Source organism: Macrobrachium nipponense, chromosome 5 (genome assembly GCF_015104395.2).
Source record: "Macrobrachium nipponense isolate FS-2020 chromosome 5, ASM1510439v2, whole genome shotgun sequence".
NCBI classification, from domain to species: Eukaryota; Metazoa; Arthropoda; class Malacostraca; order Decapoda; family Palaemonidae; genus Macrobrachium; species Macrobrachium nipponense.
In genome coordinates this window covers 29,651,466-29,675,255 of record NC_061107.1, presented here as the reverse complement: position 1 = coordinate 29,675,255, position 23,790 = coordinate 29,651,466, and the positions used below count along the sequence as shown (strand labels likewise).

Genomic DNA, 23,790 nt, shown 5'->3' with positions numbered 1-23,790 from the left:
TATCCTGGCTCTGTGCTCCCAAGCAACCGCCTAAAATTCTAGTCACTATCCGAAAGATTCACTTTAGAACTAAAGTACGTTCCTCAGACACAAGTATTTTCAAGTTGCCTTATACTTTAAATCTCCAAAAGCTTCTATTTACGATCGGCTTATACTTTCAAGTCCAGAAACAGTGAGACCTGTATTTAAAGACCAGCTTCCCCGAATATTACTCATTGTTTTCCAGTTACATTCTGAAGATCAAGGCCAAGAGAAACAGAAGGTCTGCTCAATTCCCCCGAAATCAACTCATGTAGGCGGAGCTTTGTTTACATCCTTATTGCGTCAGTAGGTGAATTGCCGTAATGACCAGGTACCTCTAAGATACGTCATCACTTACTTAGCTACCCCAGGTGGGAGGCGACTCCACCCATTTGGGTAGACCTTGTCTCTCCTGGCCTTGCTGAAGATGTTAAGCTTGTTATTGAGGAAAGAGTCCTTTCCAGTGACGGGCGAATGTTTTATTTTATGTGATACCTATACAGTTAACAACTGTTATTATCCAGATTATATTTTAAAGGCGATATAAGTCTACGAAAGGATATATATGTTACGAAAGGTAAAAGAAGCAATCTTTTGAATAAATGACAATGTAATATGGGAAGATTCTCTTTGGAATCAAGGAAGATTTTCTTTTTTTATTTCCAATCCTTACCAAAAATGATTTATGTTGGATTTTCTGGTCTACAATAAAATTTTGAAATATTGTCGTCATTTATTTTCAAACATAATCACATTGTACATTTTCTAATTACCATCATTAAAATCAAAACAGACCAGATGATGGAAGGACACACAGAAAGACACAGTCAAAGACATGGATGAAGAAACATTTATTAGTTGTCCTCGCCCTTTCAGTGTCTTAATTGTTTTCACATCTGTACATTAAGCGGCATTGACAGCGGTCATCTCAAGCACCCAGGCCCACTGGCTTTTCACCCTCGACATCTTCGGGAAAATAACCTCCATGCCCAAATCCTGGATGGTGAACTGTGGAGAAAATTCGTTAATAAGAAACGAAGAGATGATGCAAATTTTTTCCCTTTTGTAACGCCTTTCTTATGTGGAGGATAAGAATCATTGTTATATTTGCGTTTACAGCAAATTCAGCTACAAGTACTGGTTACAAAATGTTCCCCTTTACTTTGTTTAAAGCTCTACATTAAAGCAATTAACACGAATGACAACAACTTCGGTTCTCCATAGTCTAAAAACCTGTCATTTGCAAACGACCTTCGGCACTAACCTGATCTCGTTCTGTTATCTTAAATACTGCGGTGACGAAAATGGTAAAAATATTAACTCTGCAAAAACTAGATATTTCAGTTTCCATTAACAACTTTTATGGCTTCACTAAAGAAATAAAAGCATAACTTCACCTCCAGCTCTCCGACGTAACCAAGCATGTTGACTTTGGTGTCAGGTGTGGCTTCAACAGCTCCCAGAGTCACTGAGGTGTCCTCTGGCCAGTTCAGTACAAAGGCATAGGTTTTATCGTTTTTGGATGTGTACCTTTGGCAAATCAAAATTTCTCTTATCAATTCGTCTGTCTAATAATTATTGCTAAATTCATAAACTTCAGATATTAGATGTTCTAGAATTACTCAGTGATTGATTGAGGAACATCTGTAGTTGGATAACCCACCTATTTTCAACATTAAAAATACCAAAAAACAAACTGCTGCATAACCTAGAGGCTTCCAAAGCTTGAATATGATGAGAACTATATCTTGAGGATATCAAAACGTCTTCAAATGCCAGGGACCTCCTCTCTACAGCCTTACCAAACACCGGATGTCAAGGTGTCATTCTGGTGAAGCCAGGGGCGTGAGCCATACACCCCTTCCCCGTTGATGGCCAGCCATTCACCCAGTTGCCTTAGACGTTCCTCCATAATTGGGGGAATGATCCCGTCATGGGTCGGTCCAACGTTCACCAAAATATTCCCTATAAAAGAGAAATGGATAGGTGAACAAATCTAAAGAGGCATAAATAATGAATAAGTGGATAAGTCAGGGACTGGATAGTTGGGCAGCGGGAATTCAAATTACAGTGGCCATTAATTTGCTATACGCGAAAATTTGAACGTAATTGACGGTTTCCTGCTCAGAGTTTACCAGCTCATTTTACATAAGATAATCTTGCTGACTGAATGACAGTGATCATAAGGTAAAACATACAAACTTTAAGACAAATGACTAAATCACATGGGAACGTTTACTTAAGAGTCAAAGCATATTTTTTTAATAAAAAATGTTTCAGTAATGAATTTTCTTATCTACAGTAAAATAATGATTGCTCTCTCTCTCTCTCTCTCTCTCTCTCTCTCTCTCTCTCTCTCTCTCTCTCTCTCTCTCTCTCTCTCTCTCTCAATAATGATGACCTGCTGTTACCATCGCATTAAATGAAAAGAGAAATAAAATATATATTTTTTTGCTTCACTTTATTTTTAAGTGACTCGACAAACTTCATGAAAAGCAAAAGATGGAAGAGAGTAAGGATTATACGATAGTAGTATAATCATATCATGCAACTAAATGTCTAAAACAACTGCACAATGAAAGGGTTCATCTCCAGATGAACTACATACCTCCACAACTAACTGTCGACACTAGTTGATAGAGAACCTCTTCAATTGGCAGGTAGGAAAAGACACGAGCCTCCCTCCTATAACCCCAAGAAATATAGTCGAGCGTGAAGGCGTTTTCCCACTTGTGGTTCTGAAGAATTCCTGCAAGGGGAGAGATGGCGCCCGATTTGTTTCCATTCCCGTCCATCCTCCATCTTTCAGTATTGATTCTCTTCTCGTGTATTATTATAATTATTTTTCAATATTTTCACATTTTGGTAACTAATTCTGCTATTTATTTTTTCTTACTAAGGGTGTAAATTCCGTCCTATACAGTGTTCCTTGCTTACCTGGATTATACCTGTCTTGAACAGTATAGTACGACCCATGATTGCCAGGGCATCCCCATCCCCACCTGTCATTGACAACAACGCTGTCCTTCACCGGAGACTCATTGAAAAGCCACGAAATGAAGACGGTAGAGTTCCAGTACCAGTCCGGCCCCGCGTCGCCATCTGACCAGATGATCTCCGGTTCGTAGGCGGTTACCTGTCAATAGCAGAAGATACCTGGAACATACGTACATACACACACACACACACACACACACACATCACACACACACACACATATATATATATATATATATATATATATATATATATATATATATATATATATATATATATATAAACAAAGTTACAGCCACGAAGGAAAGTGCGGAACACTGAGACGCTGTGACCATGTCTTGGTAATAAGACGAAAGTACTTAGCATCTCATCGTTTCACTCTTTCCCTCGTGGCTATAAATTTGTTCGTATATTCATAACATTTTTACCTTTTCGTGATTTAAAATCAAAGACACACGCACGCACACCACACACACACACACACACACACACACACATATATATATATATATATATATATATATATATATATATATATATATATGTATATATATACATATATATACATATATATATACATATATTATATATATATATATATATATATATATATAACAAAGAAAAATTATATGCCTGATGGAAATCTGTTCACATCTATGATATGGTATATTTAAAAAAAAATATCCATTGCTATATGAATAAGTTCAAACGTGCACATTTTATCATACAAAGACAGAAAGGGCACTGTCAAGGTAGGCATAAGACCTGCTTCTTGCACTAAGGAGACGGATGTCGTTCGTGTTAATCTGAGATGGAAAAAGGTCAAATGGCACTTAAAAGGCTTATCTGCTTGAATTTATAAATTTAGTACCATTTTACATGTTACTGAAATTTGAATGGTTCTCTTTGTCTCTACCAAACATTTTCAGCAAAATTATTTAGAAAAAATAATGTGTTCAAGCAAACAACTCTATGAAAACTTGAAACATACCAAGTCATATAACTCGGGCATAGTTTTCCGGGTCACAAAATCATTAGTTTCGTAACTATTCTTTTGATCGTCCTGGAAGAGGGGATTGAACCACTCAAACAGAGAGTGGTAGAGACCAAAACGCAACTCTGGTCCGTATTCCTTGACAGCTTGGGCCAGTTCACCTTAAAAACAATAAAAAAAAATAAAACAAAAACAGAAACAAAGGAAGTCGGTTTGAAATCATGGTCAATACTTTGACGTTTCATTTTCTTGAAATGCATGAGTTATTAATGATAAAGTGAACAACTGGAATAAAATGTGAAGATGGTGAAATACCCATAACTCACCAACTAGATCCCGCTTAGCCCCCAGTTGCATGCTGGTCCAAGGCCAAGAGTTTTTGGAAGGCCAGTTACAAAACCCCTCGTGGTGCTTACTCGTCAGCACGACGTACTTCGCCCCAGAGGCTTTGAAGAGCTCAGCCCACTGGTGAGGATCGTAAAACTCAGCTGTGAACTGGGCAGCGAAGTCTGGGTATGTGAAGTTGGGTCGGTAGTTCCTCTCCATGAAGTTGACGAAAGTTGAAAATCCATTTTCTACGTCAGTACGTTTTACCACGGGAGAAGTAGAGTGCGAGAAAGTCGTTCTTAGAAATACAAACAACTTCTACTTCAGAAAACAGGAGCACAGTCTAGAATGCTAAACGAAATGCTTCATACAATGCAAAATTGTCTTTAATTACCAAAAAAGTGAATGAGAAATCACTGTTTCGTGAAATTGCTAAAACAAGTAGCTTATATTATTTTCTCACAATATAACTGCAATCATCCTACCATTGTTATGAAATTCGCTGAATGAATGGATCGTGAAATTTTGAAATCAGCACTTACCCCAGTGGTACCAGAACCACTCCAGCCCATAAGACGGGACAGAGAAAACCCCCCAGTGGATGAAGATCCCGACTTTAGCATCATCGTACCACTGGGGAAGGGGGCGAGAGTCCAAAGAATCCCAGTCTGGGGTGTACTGGCCCCTGGCTGTTGCCAACAATGCTGAGGGAATCAATAGCAATATTGGTGTTGGAAGGGACTGGGGAGCGGTTGCGTGGGGGAGGGGGCTGCATGAAGGCGATATCAAAGATAATGCTAGAAATTTGCTTCAATGGACGTTGTCGTTTTTAAAGCTAAACAATTCAACTTTAACCTAAAAGTTTGTACACAAAGTGTGATCGCTTGCTGTGTTTCGAGGGCTAACAAAGCATAAAAGATATGGTTATATTAACCAAGAGCATTGAACATGCCCACTCTTATTATGCCACAATATGCAATGGATATCAATAGACGCAAACAATCAGGAAAATATCACAGAAAAAGCAAAACTGGACTTGGCACACAATACTAGCAAATTTTCAACACAGATTTTCCCAGTTGATGCTTCCAGCTGAAAGTCTGGCATACAAACCGAAGTAAAGAAGATGGCGCAGACAATTCATCTTGATGTCCTCATGGAGATGACTTCTTTACGCTAAGTACATTTAACAACACTGGTTGGGGTTACTTGTGCTGATGGCTACTGCTTGGGAGTTAGTTATCAGTGACATATTGTCGTATTCTCAGGGAGACGATTATATCTGCTTATTTATTTTGTTGTTGTCTTCTTTGAAGTTACCGTTGTTGTTGCAGTATCACTCTTACTGCTTTGAATTGATTATAGAATTTAGGCCAAAGACCAAATACTGGGACCTATGAGATCATTCAGCGCTTAAACTGAAATTGACAGTAAAACGATTGAACGGCGTAACAGGAGGATAACGTCGCAGTTGCACTATGAATCAGTTGTTAGGAGTGGGTGGAAAGTAAGACGGAAGAAAGATAATATTTAAGTAGGTACAGTAAAAGGAACGAAAGGGGGCGGAAGGCACGCTGCAAAGAACCTTAAGTAATGCCTACAGCGCACCGAATGAGGTTCACTGACGGCACTAACTTCCTACGGGGATCTTATTGGATGCCATTGCACTTTTGATAGCGTCCGCCTTGTTTTGGCAGTTTTTTCATTTAGAATCATTATTGACTTTTATTGTGAGTTATTGAGTGAGTGACTGGCGGTGATAGTGGTTCCGTCACTATTCTTTTCCTTCACAATGCTATGATTGCCAGTTTCATATATCGTCACGTCCTGTAATGTTATCAGTGTCGCGACTCCTGGTGCTAATGTTATGCTGATGTTGCTGAGGTGACTTTATTGTTGTTTCTGCAAAGGCTTCAAAGTAACTTTCCACCAGTGCTATAGTAGATTCACGTCAACCGTGCCTTTGATGTCTAGTCCAGTCCCTTACGACGCTTCTGATTGGCTGTTGATAAGCCAATCAAAGGGCTGGAAACTCTCAGTCTCTCTCGAGAGTTCATGTGGGTAGTATCTATGTTCCACCTCTCCTCAGGGATACTTTTTAAAGACGTATCTCTAAAGAGAGGTGGAACATACATCCTACCTCTGTGAACTCTCTCGAGAGAGACTGAAAGTTTCCAGCCCTGTGAATGGCTTATCAACAGCCAATCAGGAGCGTCGTAAGGGATGGGCCTAGACATCAAATGCAGGTTGATGTGAATCTACTACAGTATACTTCTGGTTCTCTTTCTACCAACCCTGATCTATTCAGAATATTGCTGCTGATGTCTTTAATAAACAGATGATGCTCTTTTGGGTCCCTGTACACTATGAATAAACAAATCTATTTAATGACTCTGATTAAATTAAGTGATATTTCTACTTAGTTAGAAAGTTCTGACTAAAGATATCTATAAATTCCAGAGTTCTAGAACCATCTTTGCAGAATACCATTGATCAGGAGCCAAGTGGTAAAGCGAATATATATTTTTTAAGAAAAGAAACAGGAAGTAAAATTGCAAGTTGATATCCAAAAATTGACAGTAGACAACTTGCTGTAGATTTTGTGTTACTTCAGACATCTGCATCTTGGATTTATCGAGATAAAGATACTTCCACCAGATGCTTTACAGTCGACAAAAACTTTCAAAGAGAAAATAAAACATGATGATCTTCTTTATATATATAATGCCCACAAAATGACAAACATTTACAAAAACAATGAAAGATCTGGTAAACCAGCACATAATAAATAATATTACAACTGATAAAAGAAACAGACGCGATGTCGAGAAATAAAAGAATTTCAAGTTGCTGTGGCGGAACGATAATGAATGAAGAAAAGAGGGAGAGCGAATCAGACCAGAAGTCCTATCCTGGATTCGAGGAAGAAGATGCCGGCGGCGCCTGCGCAATGGACGGTGAGGTAGAGGTGTTCAGCGCCTTTGGCTGCAGTTCGTGGTGGATTTGCATCCGGTATAACAAACCTTCCAGCGTCCACATCATTCTGGGCTCGACGTCGTGAAAAGTTACGATGTGAGGACTGCAACAATCTGGCCCCTGAAAAAAAAAAAAATCTAGTTATCTCTTTCACATGTTCTGGTATGATAAAAAAAATATTCGAATTGAAATTAGAATTTAGGACAAAGGCCAAGCACTTAGACCAATGAGGTCATTCAGCGATGAAACGGAAAATGATAATAAAAGGTTCAAAGGCGTAACAGGAGGAAAACGTCGCAGTTGCACTATGAATCAATTGTTCGATGGTGGAAAGTAAGTTGGAAGAAAGAGAAGATGAAAGGAGGTAGAGTAAGAGGAACGAAAGGGGTTGCAGCTATGGGCCGAAGGCACGCTCTAAAGAACCTCAATAATGCTTACAGTGCACCAGTTGAGGTGCACTGATGACACTACCCCCAACGGGTAAAATAAATACACATGCAAAATTGAAGGAACCGAGGCAAAGAAGCCTTTGAGATTTGTCATTTAAATGTAGAACTAAGTCGAAAATCCTTCTTAAAATAATACATGAAATATTGTTTTTTATCAGGTCAATTTGAAACAGATGACTTAGTTCAAGATTGAATGACCTCTTATAGTAACATCGATTTTCAGACCTTTACAGAAATCTCCTCGTGATAAAAAAGATAATCTTTTGACATGCAGTCATCTGTTGCAGTACCTGAACTAAGAGATTATCTCATAACAATCACCAGCCCCCTCCCCAACAAAAAGAAAGAAAAAAAAATTAAACAGCTGTTGAGATGTTATCCGCTAATTGCAATTGCAAACGGCAACTCTTCCTAAGTTGCGTTACCTCTCTGCGGGCAACACGAAAGCAATTCCTTAACATAAATCCTTTGCCATTCAAGATTGACACCATTAGAAGATGAAAAAGGCTAATTTGCTACAATAAGAATCGCATCCAAAACAGCGTGATAAACTCCCTCAGTATTTTTTCTCAAAAGCCATACAAGATCATCATATCCAACTATTTCCATCCCATAGGGGGGTATCGCCGTCACTGCACCTCACGCGGTGCACTGTGGGCATTACTTAATGTCCTCTGCAGTTTTCTTTTCGGCCATTAGCTACAAACTCTCTAATCCTTTTTACAGTACGTCCGTGCACTTTCTCTTTCCTCCATCTAACTTTCTCCCCACTCCTAAAAAATGTTTCAGCGCTGAATGACTTCACTGGTCTCTGCCAGAGCTCGGCCTTTGGTCTAAATTTCATATTTCACTCAAGGCTATTTCTCACTGATATAACTCGAGCCTTTGGCATCTCTAATCAATTTAGATTTGTCCTTATTCATCATGATTTTCTTTTCATTCTAACTAATAGGAAACTTTTATTTCAGCCCCTAATATTGTAAAGTGTCCAGAGACAGAAGAATGAGAGCTTTCGGTACCAGCACCATTCAAAAAGGTAAAATCCGGTTTCAATTTTTGAAAGCCAGATGACTGTTATGAACTATCTTCAACACAACGTCAAAATTCTCATACTGGTTTACCGGCAAAGAAAGAAGAAACCAAAAACTACGTTAATTTGAGGGACACCTAAAAGAGCTCCATGCTCATCTACTGTCAGTACTCACCACATCGTGCTTATACCAAAGGTACCTCCAGTACCAGTGGAATTTGTTGATGAGTGGCGCCTTGTAGAAAAGCGACATGGGATTGTGCGAGAAGAATCTGGGCTTCCCGAACGCATCGCGACTGTCGCCTGCTTTCACTCCGATGGCTTCCATACACATCCCTAGAAAAAAGTTTATTTTTAATTCAGCTATACGCCTCTCTCTCTTTCTCTCTCTCTCTTTCTATGGATGGTATTTTTATTTCAGTTCACCTGCTGTTGCAAGAAGAGTCATCTTCGTGAGAATATAAAAAAAAATAGATTAAATTATTATGGTGGCACTTGCAACGATCGAATAAAAACAATGACATCTTAGATAAACAAAATGAGTAAACAAAGCTTATAACGCAGAGCTGCTCAAAATATTAAAAAGAGAAAAACTGATGATATTAAAGTCATAAGCTTCCACACGTTAACAGACTTATGGAATACAGTGGATAGGTACGTGTCAAGTGAAAATAGGATACAGTACAATGTCGCTTGAAGAGACTCACAAAAATGAAAAATTTATCAACATAAAATAAAACAATGAAATAGAAGGAACGAACAAAATTATAGAAACAAAAACGGAAGAAGGATGAAGATATAAGGACGCATTAGACTCAGCGAAAAATTGAGCTCAGAGATAAAAGAAGCTCATGCATAAAATGGCTGAGTAAAATTAAGGAAGATGAACTGACATTAAGGAGGAAAATTTAAAAAAAGGAAATTTAGAGAATATTCTCAGTCAGTTGCAGTAAGGAGAGCAACTCCTTTAACTGACTATCTTAGTAACAGCTTATATAAGTATATATCAAGTTACAAAATTAATGTCCTTAGCCCAGTCAATAACTTCACTGAAGTCCAGATTTCTCCTCTGTCCGCTGGGCGCTGGTTCGAACCCACGAGGACGAAATTACTAAAAAAAAAAAAAAAAAAAAAAAAAAAAAAAAAAAAAATAAAAAAAAAAAAAAAAAAAAAAAAAAATCCCCTTCGGTTAACATTTACGAAAATATATGAAGGACATTTGTGGTCGATGTATGTACTACATGAATCGCGGTGATGTGGTAAAAATTCATAACTGGATTGTTTGTTTATATTTGTCCGCCTTCTTTTCTGTTCTTGTGTATTCTTTTGGTGTGTTTGTCTCTGTCATTTTGAAAGGTGCGCCTTGCTCTTCACTTTAAGTTCGTTTTTAATTTTTCTTTTTTCTTTTACTGAGTTTAGTTTCTGTAAGCGTCATTTTAAGTTTTCTTGGTTTTTAAAGTGTAAATGTAAAGTGTGATTCAGTATTTAAGTTTAACTTAGTTTCCATTTTAAGTTTTCTTATGCTTTGTGTATGTTCTTTTAATTATGTGCTCAGATGCTCATTTTTTATATAGATGTCCTGATGATGTCACCATGGGTCAAGAAACGCGTTGGCAATAAATGTATCTACTGGATGTGTATATGTTCCTGCGCTCTTATCCTGCCTACTATAATATATATATATATATATATATATATATATATATATATATATATATATATATATGTGTGTGTGTGTGTGTGTGTGTGTGTGTAATAGTGCATGAGTGTATAGCATGTGTGTATTTTATTACTTTATCGCTACACTCCCTCTTCATTCATAATGAAACGAATAAACTTTCCGCCTCACGTGAAACTTACCCAAGTTGACGTCCTCAACACCTTTGCTGTCCATCGAAGGGCACAGTGCTTGATTCGCCATCTGGAGACCCTCCACCACGAATTTCTTGACGGCCTCCCTGCTCAACACGTACCCTCCTCCGCCGGACATGAAGCCCTTTGAGTAAAATTCAAGGAAGGTTCATTATTGAAGACCTTTAAGTAAAACATAAGAAAAATTTATTATTGAAGACCTTTAAGTAAAATATAAGTAAGGTTTATTATTGAAGACCTTTAAGTAAAACATAAGAAAGTTTTATTATTGAAGACCTTTAAGTAAAATTCAAGAAAAGTTTATTATTGAAGACCTTCAAATCAAATACCAGGATTTTTTATGAATTCTTTTAAATAAAATGCTCGAAATGTTTGTGATTGAAGACTTTTAAGGAAAATGAACGAAAGGCTTATTATTTACGACCTGTAAATAAAATGCAAGCAAGGTTTGTGATTGAAGACTTTCATGGAAAATGCACATAAGGCTTATTATTGACGAACTTTAAATGAAATATTCAAAAGGTTTGTGAGTGAAGACCTTTAAATAAAATGCACGAAAGGTTTATCATTGAAGACCTGCAAAGAAATTGCACGAAGGTTTATTATAGAAAGCATTTTAAAAAAATGCACGAAAGGTTTATTATTGAAGACCTTTAAAGAAAATGCACGAAAGTTTATTATAGAAACCTTTTAAATGAAATACACGAAAGGTTTATCATTGAGGACTTTTAAACAAAATACTCAAAGCTTTACTATTGGAGACCTTTAAATAAAATGCACGAAAGGTTTGTGATTGAAGACCTATAGAAATAAAATGCACGAAAGTTTATTATTGAAAACTTTTAAATAAAATACCAAAAACTTTTATTATTGAAACCCTTAAAACAAAATAGCCGAAGGTTTAATATTGGAGTCGGTTGAATAGAATACCCGAAAGGTTTATCACCGAAGCTCCTTTGACAATATACACGAAAGGTTTATTATGGAAGCCTTTAAATAAAATACTCGAAGGGTTTACAAGCATTAAAGGATAGGAAGATGGGAACAGGAGAAATGAGAAAGTAAGAGCTAAGGGAAATGAAACCGAAAGATAACAAGGAGAATAAGCAAAGGCCTAAAAATGATAAGGAAACAAAGGAAATATTGTAGATAGGAAAATTGCAAAATGAATGCCCAATGTAAACAGTGAGACCTTCTGCCAAGAAATACGCAAATGGAAGAATATATATAGATATATATATATATATATATATATTATATATATAAATATATATATATATATATAATTATCTATATATATATATATATATATATGATATATATAAAAATTTTTATTAATAATATTATATATATAATATATATATATAATATAATATTATATATATATATATAATATATATATATATATATATATATATATATATATATATATATATATATAGATATATATATATAGTTATATATAATATAATATATATATATATGTGTGTGTGTGTGTGTGTGTGTGTGTGTGTGTGTGTGTGTGGTCCAGTATTTTTCTACCAATAATCTATTAATTCAGAACTTACTTTGCCTCGAGTATAACTCACATCCAAAGGAAATGATAACTGACAAGTGTTCCTACCCTAACCAGGAACACTTACTATAATTCCCTGTAAACTTCAGTTATTCCTAAGGTGTACAGAATTTGACGGATTATTCGTGGTTTAAAATCTTAAATCACAAATTCATAATGAGTAAAATTAGAGACATATAATATACATATATACTAAATATGTATGTTCGTGTTTGTCTGAACGTACTCTTGTGTACATAGTAGTGCCTACACTTCCATAAACAATGAGGGAGGACGTAATCTTATTTTTTTCCTCCCAACCTCTCGAATGACTTCCCCTCTTCTTCTTCATATGAAGCACCTCTCCCTCGCATTCCTACCTGCTTGACAAGTTTCTTGAACTTGACTCCATAATAAACGGGTTCGTCCGGGTTCTTATCCAGAAGAAAATATCTGAGATTCTCAACGATGACGAAGGTATCGTCGTCAGCCTTCAGGTACCAGTCGTAGGACGGGTAGTGACGGTGAAGGTGGGTCAAGGCAGCCTTCGTCTTCGCCCAAAGGTACACGTATCCTTCGGGTATGTCCAGGATCTCTGGCTGAAGCTCCTCGTGGCTCTGCGTGCTGGAGGAGAACCGGAGGGAAAGAGCAATGAGACAAGATGGTGATGTTTGTCGAGTAATAAACTAAGTCAGTACGAGAACGACTACGTGGAAAGTATTCATTGAAATCTCTGGATTGAGCTTATTATTTGTTATGCATCTATTTGTGTCGGCCTCTTTATAATTCTCTCTCTCTCTCACGTTTTCTTTAGGGTATATAAAAAATGAGAGGCAAAAACCGTCAATGGATCTCCATTCGTAACTAAACAAAGACAAGAGTCAAACCCCAAGTTACGACTTCCTGTATATGAAGCAGCAGTCAAAGGAGAATGAGAAAATATACACCTTTGTGTGGTGATATATGCAAAATATGCATCTTCATTCTAAGACTACTCTAAAGAAAAGGTTTTGAGCTTGATACAGCTGGCTACTGTTAGCTTCATCAAACTCATTTTGATACAACTAGTAGCGCAAACGAGAGCTTGCTCTCTAAACGTATATATTTTTTCAGACAATTCATATTAATGTAGAACTTACCTTCCTAGTCTGATGAAACTAACAATGGCTAACAACAGCTCACCTTTTGAATATATATATATATATATATATATATATATATAATATATATATATATATATATATATATCAGCAAATCACTGTAGACGTGTGATGATCATATATGCATACAGCCAGGAGAAGGGTGAAAAGAAATGACTTGAACCGAGCGTTTTCATGCATTTCTACACCTCATCAGGGTTCAGGTACAAGTGCCAAGAAAACAAGAAGACTTCGTGATAAGACAAATGATGCTAAAAAGACAAACAACGTTTAAAAAATGCCAGAAAAAACAGCAGTCTTAGTTTTGAATGGATGATTTGAATACAAAAATGTGTATCAAAGGTTGCAAGTTTACTTTTAATGGTGATTTTTATGAACAGAAATTCGGTATGGCCATGAGAAATCATCTTTCTCCTATACTTAGCAACCTATATATGGAATTTTTTGAAAGAAAATATCCACCGAACTTATTGCCAAGAGGTGTTTTATGGATAAGATATGTGGATGACATCTTTTGTTCATGGCCAGTGAAAAGGAACGTAAACTACTTTCTCAGTAGATTAAATGCACTAGTGCCTTACATAAAGTTCATCCTTGAGAGGGAAGAAGAAGGAAAATTGGCATTTTTAGATGTGTTGGTACATAGACCCGATAGAAAGTTAAAATTTTCACTTTATAGGAAACCCACAAATATTGTTCATTAGTACACTTTTATTCTAACCATCCGTTTAAAACTAAGATTGCTGTTTTTTCTGCCATGTTTTGAAGGGCGCTGCGGGTCAGCTGCCCGGAATTTTTGAATCAAGAAATTGAAAAGATACGTAAAATTGCTGACAATTTGAGGTATCCAAACAGTTTTATTGAAAACACCTTTTGTAAAGCCCAAAAAACGTTTTACGGATTGACAAAAACTGAGAAGTTCGAAAACAAAATTCTTATAGCGCTTCCTTTTTATACATGCTTTAATAACATCCCGAGACAAGTCCCACTAGGTATTAATGTTGTGCTTTAAACGCTAAGAAGTATTGCTGATTAAAAATTCACCTGGAAATGGAACAGGATATATTTATAAGATAACGTGTAAACAATGTAATAAAACATACGTAGGACAAAGTGGAGAGACACTAGCAGTTCGAATAAAACAATACAAATATAATGTAAGAAATGGTAATATGTCAAATGCAATATACACACGAATAATAGTAATCATGGTATTAACTGGGCAGGCTCAAAGGAAATTATTTTACAAGGATTTAGTGAAAAGAAATTTAATAGAATCCTGTATAATTAAACAAGATTGTGACCATTTATTAAATATCAGGCTAGGTTTATACAAAGTTGATGAAATTTTAACGAAGGGTATTTTAAAACAAGTAGGCTATGAAGCATTAGGACTGATCGCTAGTTGTTAGCTTTGTTTGTCTTTTTAGCATCATTAGTCTTCCCACGAAGTCTTCTTGTGACTGATTGCTTTCTTGGCACTTGTACCTGAACCTTGATGAGGTGTAGAAATACATGAAAGCGCTGGGTTCAAGTCATTTCTTTTCATCCTTCTCCTGGCTGGATGCATATACATATATATATATATATATATATATATATATATATATATATATATATAATATATATATATATTTGCTGAATTTTCTTTTTGTGTAAATTCTTTAAAAAGTGAAGAGAAGAGGAAGTGGAAACATTTACTTTACAAACCAACATTATCTCAGTATCCTCCGTCAAAGCGATTAAATTATTCTCAGCCTGTCATTATCATAATCAAAAGAGGCTTTAGACTCACTTTAGGGTAAACTGCAAACACCCGACTCTACAAAAATTTCACAAATTTGAAGAATTTTTTTTACGGTTCACCTTTGAATAAAGAACTTCCTTTCACATCGCAGCCTATCATTTTTAATCATTCCTGATAGAGCTTAAACTCTTACTATACTACTGATACAGTTGAAAAGTTACGAATAAAGTTGAGAACAGTGAAGTCCTGTTCCTGGTTTGTAGTTTTCTTAACATTCCAAGTGACATTATAAACTGTTTAATGGAAACAGTAAACAATCAGCAGGAGAAAAATCCAGACCTCTATGAATACAATATACACCACCAGACTCGGTGTTAAATGAATTGTAAACATTTGCAAATGACTCGAAAAACATTTGATAACAATGTCGTGATGAGAATAAACACTGAGTCTACAAGATGACTCTCTTTTGAATTCATTTCTTTGTTTGTTTCGCATTGACCTGTAGACCAACAGTCTTGAATTTTTTGTGACTCTTCGCCTTTTAGACAACTAACCTGAAAAAGACGGTTTTGTCGCATCGTTGACCCCAAGTGTTTTTCACGTGGAGAGCCGTCTGGTGGGTTGTGGGACCAGTCAGGATGTAACACAGAACTCGAGGACCGTCTTGAGGCGACTCTGTTTAAGATACGTGAGAATGTGACATCTTTGCTCTGTAAACAGTTGACAGAATCCAACCTAAACACTCGTCACTGAGCTATAGACATTTGGTATAACACTGTCATGACTAATAGAGTTATTCAATGCATCGGTCTAGACCAGCCACTTTGAGGTGGGATATATGACAAGTTATTGCTTAAGAGAGGATGTTGAATTGAACTGAATATAGAATTTACGCCAAAGGCCAAGCACTGCGATCTATGAGGTCATTCAGCGCTGAAACGGAAATTGATACAGTAAAAGGTTTGAAAGGTGTGACAGGAGGAAAACCTCGCAGTTGCATTGTGAAACAATTGTTAGGAGAGGATGGCAAGTAAGATGGAAGAAAGAGAATATGAAAGGAGGTAGAGTAAATGGAGCAAAAAGGGTTGCAGCTAGAGGTAGAGGCCAGAGGCAGGCTGCAAAGAACCTTAGTATAATGCCTACATTGCACCACGTGAGGTGCACTGTTGGCATTACCCCCCTTCGGGGAATAGACGATGTTAAAGTATTAAGACATTGATATTTTGTTTACAAATATTATATCCTTTCCTATAAAAATTTATCTTGATGAAAATTACACGCGCATTGTATACAGAAGATTATTCTAACAGCGCAATTGCATAAATAATTATCCAAAATGATTCAGGGCCACACTTGGAAATATGTCATTTCCTAAAGGGAAAAAAATAAAGAGTAAAAGTATTTAGAGAGAGAGAGAGAGAGAGAGAGAGAGAGAGAGAGAGAGAGAGAGAGAGAGAGAGCAGTACATACTTTTCGAACCCGAAATCTGGTTTTCTGCTGAACTGCTCCCGTTGTACTCGTCCTCCCACGGCTGTAAACAAAAAATATAAATCATCAACATTCGTAAATTATGCTCATGTTTCTATAGCTCTCTGTAAACTAAAAACCCAGTAGATAAATCTGGGTTTTTATCTGCCCACGAGCAATCCAAACGCAAGGACAAGTCAGCATCTCTGACCTCCTCTGCGAAAGTGTCTGCAATTGGTCATTATTTCTCGTCTTGCTGGGTTGAGCTGAATTGGATTTGACAGATGAAGCCAGAATTCACATTGGGAATCATTTTTGAAATCCCATCGACCAAATGCGTTGAATATGCATCTCTGGTTGCCAATTCTTCAAGAACTAAAATTTAAGCACTTTATCTCTAACCATGACGCTTAACTTTAAATGAAATGAATTACGAATTTTGAGGCAAAAATGTTCACGTTCAGTGACAGATCTGCTTCCATCTATACGAGCAATTGTATGAAATCAACTTGTGGTAAATTATCGGTACTGGAAATTAATACATGGAAAAGCTTCCGGCTGCTTGTATAAGTGTATAGTAGTGTATAGACATTTCTCGTCAAAAATTGTAACATATTCCATAGGAAAAAATATGAGATTCGTCATGAGAAAGCGTAGTAGAATCAAAGACTCATGAATAATACTTTTTCAGAGAAATACTGTCTTGTTAAGGATGCTGTTTATTCTGCAGGTGTTTGCATTGCCTCCTAAATCTATCTGTCAATCATTTAGCTATTTACCACTAACAGAACAACCAGGATAATCGTATATGTAATAAAATGAATGACATCAACAGCTAAATCCCCAAGAGGATCGAGTGACGTTCCCCCCCACGGTGTATCCACGGTCCAGTGGGTGAGAAGTCAACTCGGTACCAAGTCATTTTTTACCCTTTCATTAGTAGACCTAAATGACATCTGATGCCCTTGAAATATGATCAATCAATCTTGCCAGAGAATCTCAGCGAAGCCATACCGGAGTCACATTACGTCTCCCATTTGTTGAGTCTCTTTACCTTCGTCTCATTAGAGAAAGAAATTTTAGGGGGGACATGAAATGGAGACGGGATAGAAAGAGAAAGAGGAGAAATGAATAAGTGCCGTTAGAGAGTAATGAATGTGGCTTACCTCTTTGCTCTTGATGACAGTAAATGACTTGCCTGAATGACTCTGGGAAGAAACAGAAACAGATGTCCACCTACGTAGGTGGGGCGGCTTGGGGACTTTCAATGGATTTTGAAGGCGTAACGGAGCGCATTCTGTTATGCAGCATTCATGATCTTTCTCTAACTCTCTCTCATCTCTCTCTCTCCCCCTCTCTCTCTCTCTCTCTCTATCTTCGCTATATATATATATTTATATAATATATATATATATAGATATATATTATATCTAATAATAATAAGAAATAACTATCACACATCATAGAAATTTAAACACCCACACACACACACCACACACATATTATATATATAGTATATATATATATATATACTATATAGATATATATGTATAATATATATATATATATATATATATAATATATATGATATATACCTATATATTCTATAATCTATATAGATTAGATACTAACTATCTCATATATAAATAAATATATATATATAGTCTTGTAATATATCTATATATAAATAACTATATAATACAGAAATAAATAATATATATATATATATATATATATATATATATATATATATATATATATATCTATATTGTATATATATATAGTTATAAACTAACACCACCACACACACAACACACACACATATATATAGTAAATATAATATAGATATCTATATTATATCTATATATAATATATAATATTATCTATGATATATAATAACTAAATAACTATACACATACACACACACCACACACCACACACACACATATAGATCTATATATATATAATATATATATATATATATATATATATGTATATATATATATATAATTATATATATCTATTATATATATAATATTATATAATACGTATATATATTATATGATAACTAACTCTAAATATTAAATAATATATTATATATATATATGTATATATATAATATAAATAACTGTATAATACATAAATAACAAAAATAGATATATATATATATATATATATATATATATATATATATATAAGATATATATATATAATAATATATAGTTATAAAATAACACACACACACACACACACACACACACATATTTATTATATATATATATATATATATATATATATATATATATAGTTATATATATATATAATATAAAATATAATATATATATATATATATATATTTATATATATATATATATATATATAATAGTATATATATATATATATATTATATACATATTGCGTGTGTGTGTGTGTGAGTATAATTCTGCATCGAGCCGTTTCCCTTACACGTTAGGCGAATCTCTCTCACACTCCCAAGTCAGGTCACAATTAAAAATCCATCAGTTCTCGGCCAGTAAATACCTCATTCATTTGGGCGCCTCTCCGCACGCTGCTCATCTCGACTGTGAAGGCGACGAAGACGTGGAGAACTATCCCCAGGGAGAATCCCAGGCAGAATGTGGATACGGTACGACCCAGCGACCGTAAGCTTCGCACCATTTTGTCGTTACCTGTTCGTGAGAAAAGGGAAATCGTAATACGACTTCATTTGCAAGGAAATGAGATTATATTTAATCATGTTTTAAAGAGCAGTGATAATTGAATTATTCATTTATTGTGAGGACTAAACCACATCCAATGTGGGCTGTTCATTTCATTACCCAATCAGGAAATGTGATTTTTTTTTTTAATGCAGGGATAAAAATACAAAAACATTTTTATCATGGTCTTCTTACTGATGAAATTAACATCTGAGTATAGCGCTGACAACAAGCAGATAACAATAAAACCCCAAGTACGTATGTCTAATAAATATGAATTCCTGTTATTTGTAGACTGCAGATTCAACAAACAATATTCTTGAAGCAATTTCATTGTAATAATTTCACTGTCGAAAATCTTGAAAAGGAGTAAATAAATCCTACAAGACAGAGTAAATAAAGATGGTTTTATATAAATATGTGTGTGTGTTATAATACATATAATACACACACTATCTACTTTGTCTTGTAAGATTTCTTAACAATTATTTTCTGGAATTGCGGTTAATTAACCTGCTTCTTTTTCCGAGGGCACGACTTCCTTACCTTAAGAGCAGCAACAAAAAACGCTCTGGTAATAATTTTTATGCCTACAATAATTCTCAACGTGTACAAGAAAATACGGTAAATTTTCTGGTTATTCCAAAGTTCTACATTAAAAAAAAAAAAAATTTAAATTTAGAAAACTTGGTGTGGAGAGTTTTTTTTCGGGGGGGGGGGGGGGGGGGGGGGGGGGGGGGGGGGGGGAGGGGGGGGGGGGGGGGGGGGGGGGGGGGGGTGGGGGGGGGGGGGGGGGGGGGGGGGGGGGGCGTTTTTCCCAAAACTGACCTTTTCTTCTACAAATGTCAATGCATATATACGTAGGTAGTATATACAAGATGAAATACTTGAAAATGTTATTTTAGTTATATTAAGAAGATAAATTTGAGTACCTATGCGTAAGAAGATAAATTGGGTACCTATGGGGTCTATGCCCTTCTACCCGATTGGATATTATTCAAAGTACTGGCTTTGGTTGGCAAAATTTTACGTACTTATAATGTATGCACTGAAATTCAAGATTATTTCTTCAGTTTTACTGATTGCTTCATTTATTATGTTAACAACAACATGCATATTACTTTATTTTTTTATGTTTCATACTTTGATTTAACAAAAAACAATAAGTATTTATTACTTTGTAAGTACAGTTCAATGAAGAGGATAGTCACAGAAAATATGGACTTCCAGAAATTTGGAGGGGGGGTTCGTTCGAACCCCCATCGCCGACCGCCCCTCCCTCCCCCCCACTACCTCGGTACAGGCCTGTAAAGAAATAGCTTAATACTTTTTGTGTAGTATTTTTCTCATTTGTATTCAAGAATACAATATAAGTCCTTTGTTTACTTTGGTGATGGTTTAAACAGGAGGCAATGGTTTAATGGTAAAAGTGTAATATACAAATTTGTTTGTTTACTATTGAGCCTGGATGCCTCTTGAAACTGACTGTTTGGCAGCTCAATAGGCTTTGATTCTGCCTTGGAGTTGTTCTGAGCTGATTAACAGCTCTCCTGGGGCTGGACCGTAGGATTAGATATTTTTACGTGGCTAGGAACCAATTGGTTACTTAGCAACGGGACCTGCAGCTTATTGTGGGATCCGAACCACATTATTTCGAGAAATTAATTTCTAATCACCAGAAACAAATTCCTCTGATTCCACATTGGCAGAGCGGGGAATCGAAATCGGGACTAACGAATCGGTAGGCGAGCACTAAACCAGCATCTTACGGAACATAAGTCAGGTGAGGGTTTTTATGCGGGCTTAGTATGTCCGCTCTGTTCTTTTGACTGATTTGTGCGCTACGGCTCGAATCACGGTCGCCAACACGTCGATAAAAAATTCAAGCAAAGGACTCGATCGCTATAATTCCCATTTAACTTGTTTCTGTTTTTTTTTTTTTTTCCTAACCATTCATATTTCGTTCTATATGTTTATATGTATGGTGTTTTTTTTTACGTTGCATGGAACCAGTGGTTGTTCAGCAACGGGACCAACGGCTTTACGTGACTTCTGAAACCACGTCGAGAGTGAACTTCTATCACCAGAAATACACATCTCTCACACCTCAATGGAATGCCGGAGAACTGAACTCGCGGCCAGCGTGGTGGCACGCCAACACTATACCGATCACGCCACTAAGGCGCATTATATTTCGTTCTAACAAATTTAACTGCGCAAATTAAATTTATTCTTTGCACAGTTACGACTTTTCATTTAAGAAATTGACGTCATTGCACGAAGCTAGTTCTCTGTTAAGGCTTCCTGAATCTACTTACGTTAAATATGATATAGAATTATTTTTCCAGGATAAATTTGTTATTTCAAGAGTTATATTTCTTATGAATCGTAGGTCCTTTATGTATGGTGAAATGAATATCGGTTGAGAGGAAATGGTGCATAAAAACACACTCCGAGATACCTACAATGGGCGACTTCCTCTCAGGACAGAGAAACGGAACTCGACACTATAGTAGATTCACATTTTCGGTGCATCAGATGTCTATGCCAGTCCCTTACGACGCTGCTGATTGGCTGTTGATAAGCCTATCATAGGGCTGGAAACTCTCAGTCTCTCTCGAGAGCTCACATAGGCAGGTGGATATACTTCCTGCCTATATGAACTCTCTCGAGAGACCGAGAGTTTCCGGCCCTGTGAGTGGCTTATCAACAGCCAATCAGGAGCGTCGTAAGGGACTGGCCTACGACATCAAATGCGCGGTTGATGTGAATCTACTATAGTACTTGCAACTTTAACTAATTAAATTCAATCATTATCTGTGTCTTTGGATTTCCAGCCTCACCGTCATTTGCTATTTTTGACCATACAACGGCTGGGTTTTCCTTCTTTTTAAACCATTATTCCGTTTAATTCCAAATTCATCATATATTGAATCAATTATTCATTTATTCCTTTTCGAGAATTTTGACAGTATATATATATATATATATATATATATATATATATATATATATATATATATATAAACACATATAATATATATATACTATATATATATATATATATATATATATATATATATATATATATATACATACACACACACACACACACACACACACATATATATATATATATATATATATATATATATATATAATATATATATATATATATATATATTTACTCACACAAACAAACAAACACACACACACACACACACACACACACACACACACATATATATATATATATATATATATATATATATATATATATGTGTGTGTGTGTGTGTGCGTGTGTGTTCCTTACTATATATATATATATATATATATATATATATATATATATAGAACTTCTAATATGAAAACTGACAAAATAATCTTTTCTCTGCTAGAGATGTTTTTACCGTAATGTTGAGACGGAAGAGTAAATTTTGCCTCTCCAGCAAAACGAAGTATCCGCCATGCAAATATTTGAGGTATTTCCCCATTTTCGTTTAATTTTTAAGCGCTTCTTTCATGTACCTTGATTTCAAACTCGGTCGAACTCGAGTCTTCTCTTTAATTTCTTTCATTTGTAAAACAAACAACGATACCAAACTCATGATAGGTTTCATTATGTCTATTGGGATGACTCGGTTCCAAAGATGCCTCGTAAACCTTTGCTGAAGGAGACTACATAAAAACGAAGCTTCATCCCATATTCATATAAAGAAAAAATTCTAAAAAAGAACAACAACAACAGAAACGGCAGTAAATCTTGGTCATTATGGTATTATAGCATTCAAATGTATTGCGATTTCTATTTTATTAATGTATTTAGAGAGAGAGAGAGAGAGAGAGAGAGAGAGAGAGAGAGAGAGAGAGAGAGAACGTTTATTGTTTATTCGGAAGGACAACATCTTAATGAATTCCGTAATGGTTCAAGTTTTACTGAGAAACGGATCACCGTCAATATGTCATTGCTAGATATATATTAAGAATAAAAGTTATGAAAGTATGAACAAGAGAAGTAAAAACAATGAACACGTGCCAAGACAGCCATGGGCGTCCGCAGCTGGGATGGGGGGAAGGGGGCATTTGCCCCACTGGAATTTCCGGAAAATAAAAAAAAAATTGCATGGAAAATACAAAATGAATACAAAATTACATTGAAAATACAAACTAAATAAAGTACCATGAATATTGCTCACTTGTTTATTCAGTTTTGTCTTATTCGAGTTTCTGTTAGTACGATACTGTTTTTTTCCATCTGTCCATCCGCCTGTGGTGTTTTCACATGGTAACACTGCTTCCCGGGCTTTAAATAGTTACGCTATACGTAAATTTTAGGTAAATAAAAGGATATTTGGGTGTACATTTGCAACTGAAACGCGTTTTAATAATTTAATATTCGAAATAGGATTTTGTTATTATTGTTGAATGTAAGCTGAATGTGACTATCTAAAAGCCCCGGACGCAGTGTTACC

At 35.7% G+C, this 23,790-nt stretch overlaps 2 protein-coding genes across 3 annotated transcripts in view; both read right to left on the bottom strand.

The window, feature by feature from the left end:
- Window positions 1-853: 853 nt before the first annotated feature.
- LOC135215265 (alpha-L-fucosidase-like) lies at window positions 854-5,608 on the bottom strand. Its single transcript, XM_064249802.1, has 9 exons — window positions 5,453-5,608; window positions 4,882-5,043; window positions 4,339-4,587; window positions 4,010-4,173; window positions 2,959-3,157; window positions 2,630-2,770; window positions 1,824-1,986; window positions 1,419-1,551; window positions 854-1,029 (listed from the first exon to the last, which is right to left on the bottom strand). The coding sequence occupies exons 1-9, from the start codon at window positions 5,481-5,483 to the stop codon at window positions 925-927; spliced, it is 1,347 nt and encodes a 448-aa protein (XP_064105872.1). The 5' UTR covers window positions 5,484-5,608; the 3' UTR covers window positions 854-924.
- Window positions 5,609-7,046: 1,438 nt separating this feature from the next.
- Window positions 7,047-23,790, bottom strand: part of LOC135215263 (glycoprotein-N-acetylgalactosamine 3-beta-galactosyltransferase 1-like) — a 29,636-nt gene continuing 12,892 nt past the window's right edge. For both annotated transcript variants that reach the window (XM_064249799.1, XM_064249800.1), the window contains exons 2-8: window positions 19,140-19,288; window positions 16,602-16,662; window positions 15,686-15,806; window positions 12,602-12,845; window positions 10,655-10,790; window positions 8,970-9,130; window positions 7,047-7,435 (exon numbers count right to left, since the gene is read on the bottom strand). In XM_064249799.1, the coding sequence (XP_064105869.1) occupies window positions 7,247-7,435; window positions 8,970-9,130; window positions 10,655-10,790; window positions 12,602-12,845; window positions 15,686-15,806; window positions 16,602-16,662; window positions 19,140-19,288 (1,061 nt within the window). In that variant the 3' untranslated portion in view covers window positions 7,047-7,246. The remainder of the gene's footprint in view (window positions 7,436-8,969; window positions 9,131-10,654; window positions 10,791-12,601; window positions 12,846-15,685; window positions 15,807-16,601; window positions 16,663-19,139; window positions 19,289-23,790) is intronic.

What these genes read in the sequence shown, in the direction of transcription:
- LOC135215265 (XM_064249802.1), bottom strand. Translation starts at nt 5,483, where the DNA reads ATGAATTGTCTGCGCCATCTTCTTTACTTCG. An exon ending in TCAAGACAGGTATAATCCAG is followed by an intron (nt 2,771 to 2,958) that starts GTAAGCAAGGAA and finishes CTCCCCTTGCAG; the next exon opens with GAATTCTTCAGAACCACAAG. An exon ending in ACCTTGACATCCGGTGTTTG is followed by an intron (nt 1,552 to 1,823) that starts GTAAGGCTGTAG and finishes GATTTGCCAAAG; the next exon opens with GTACACATCCAAAAACGATA.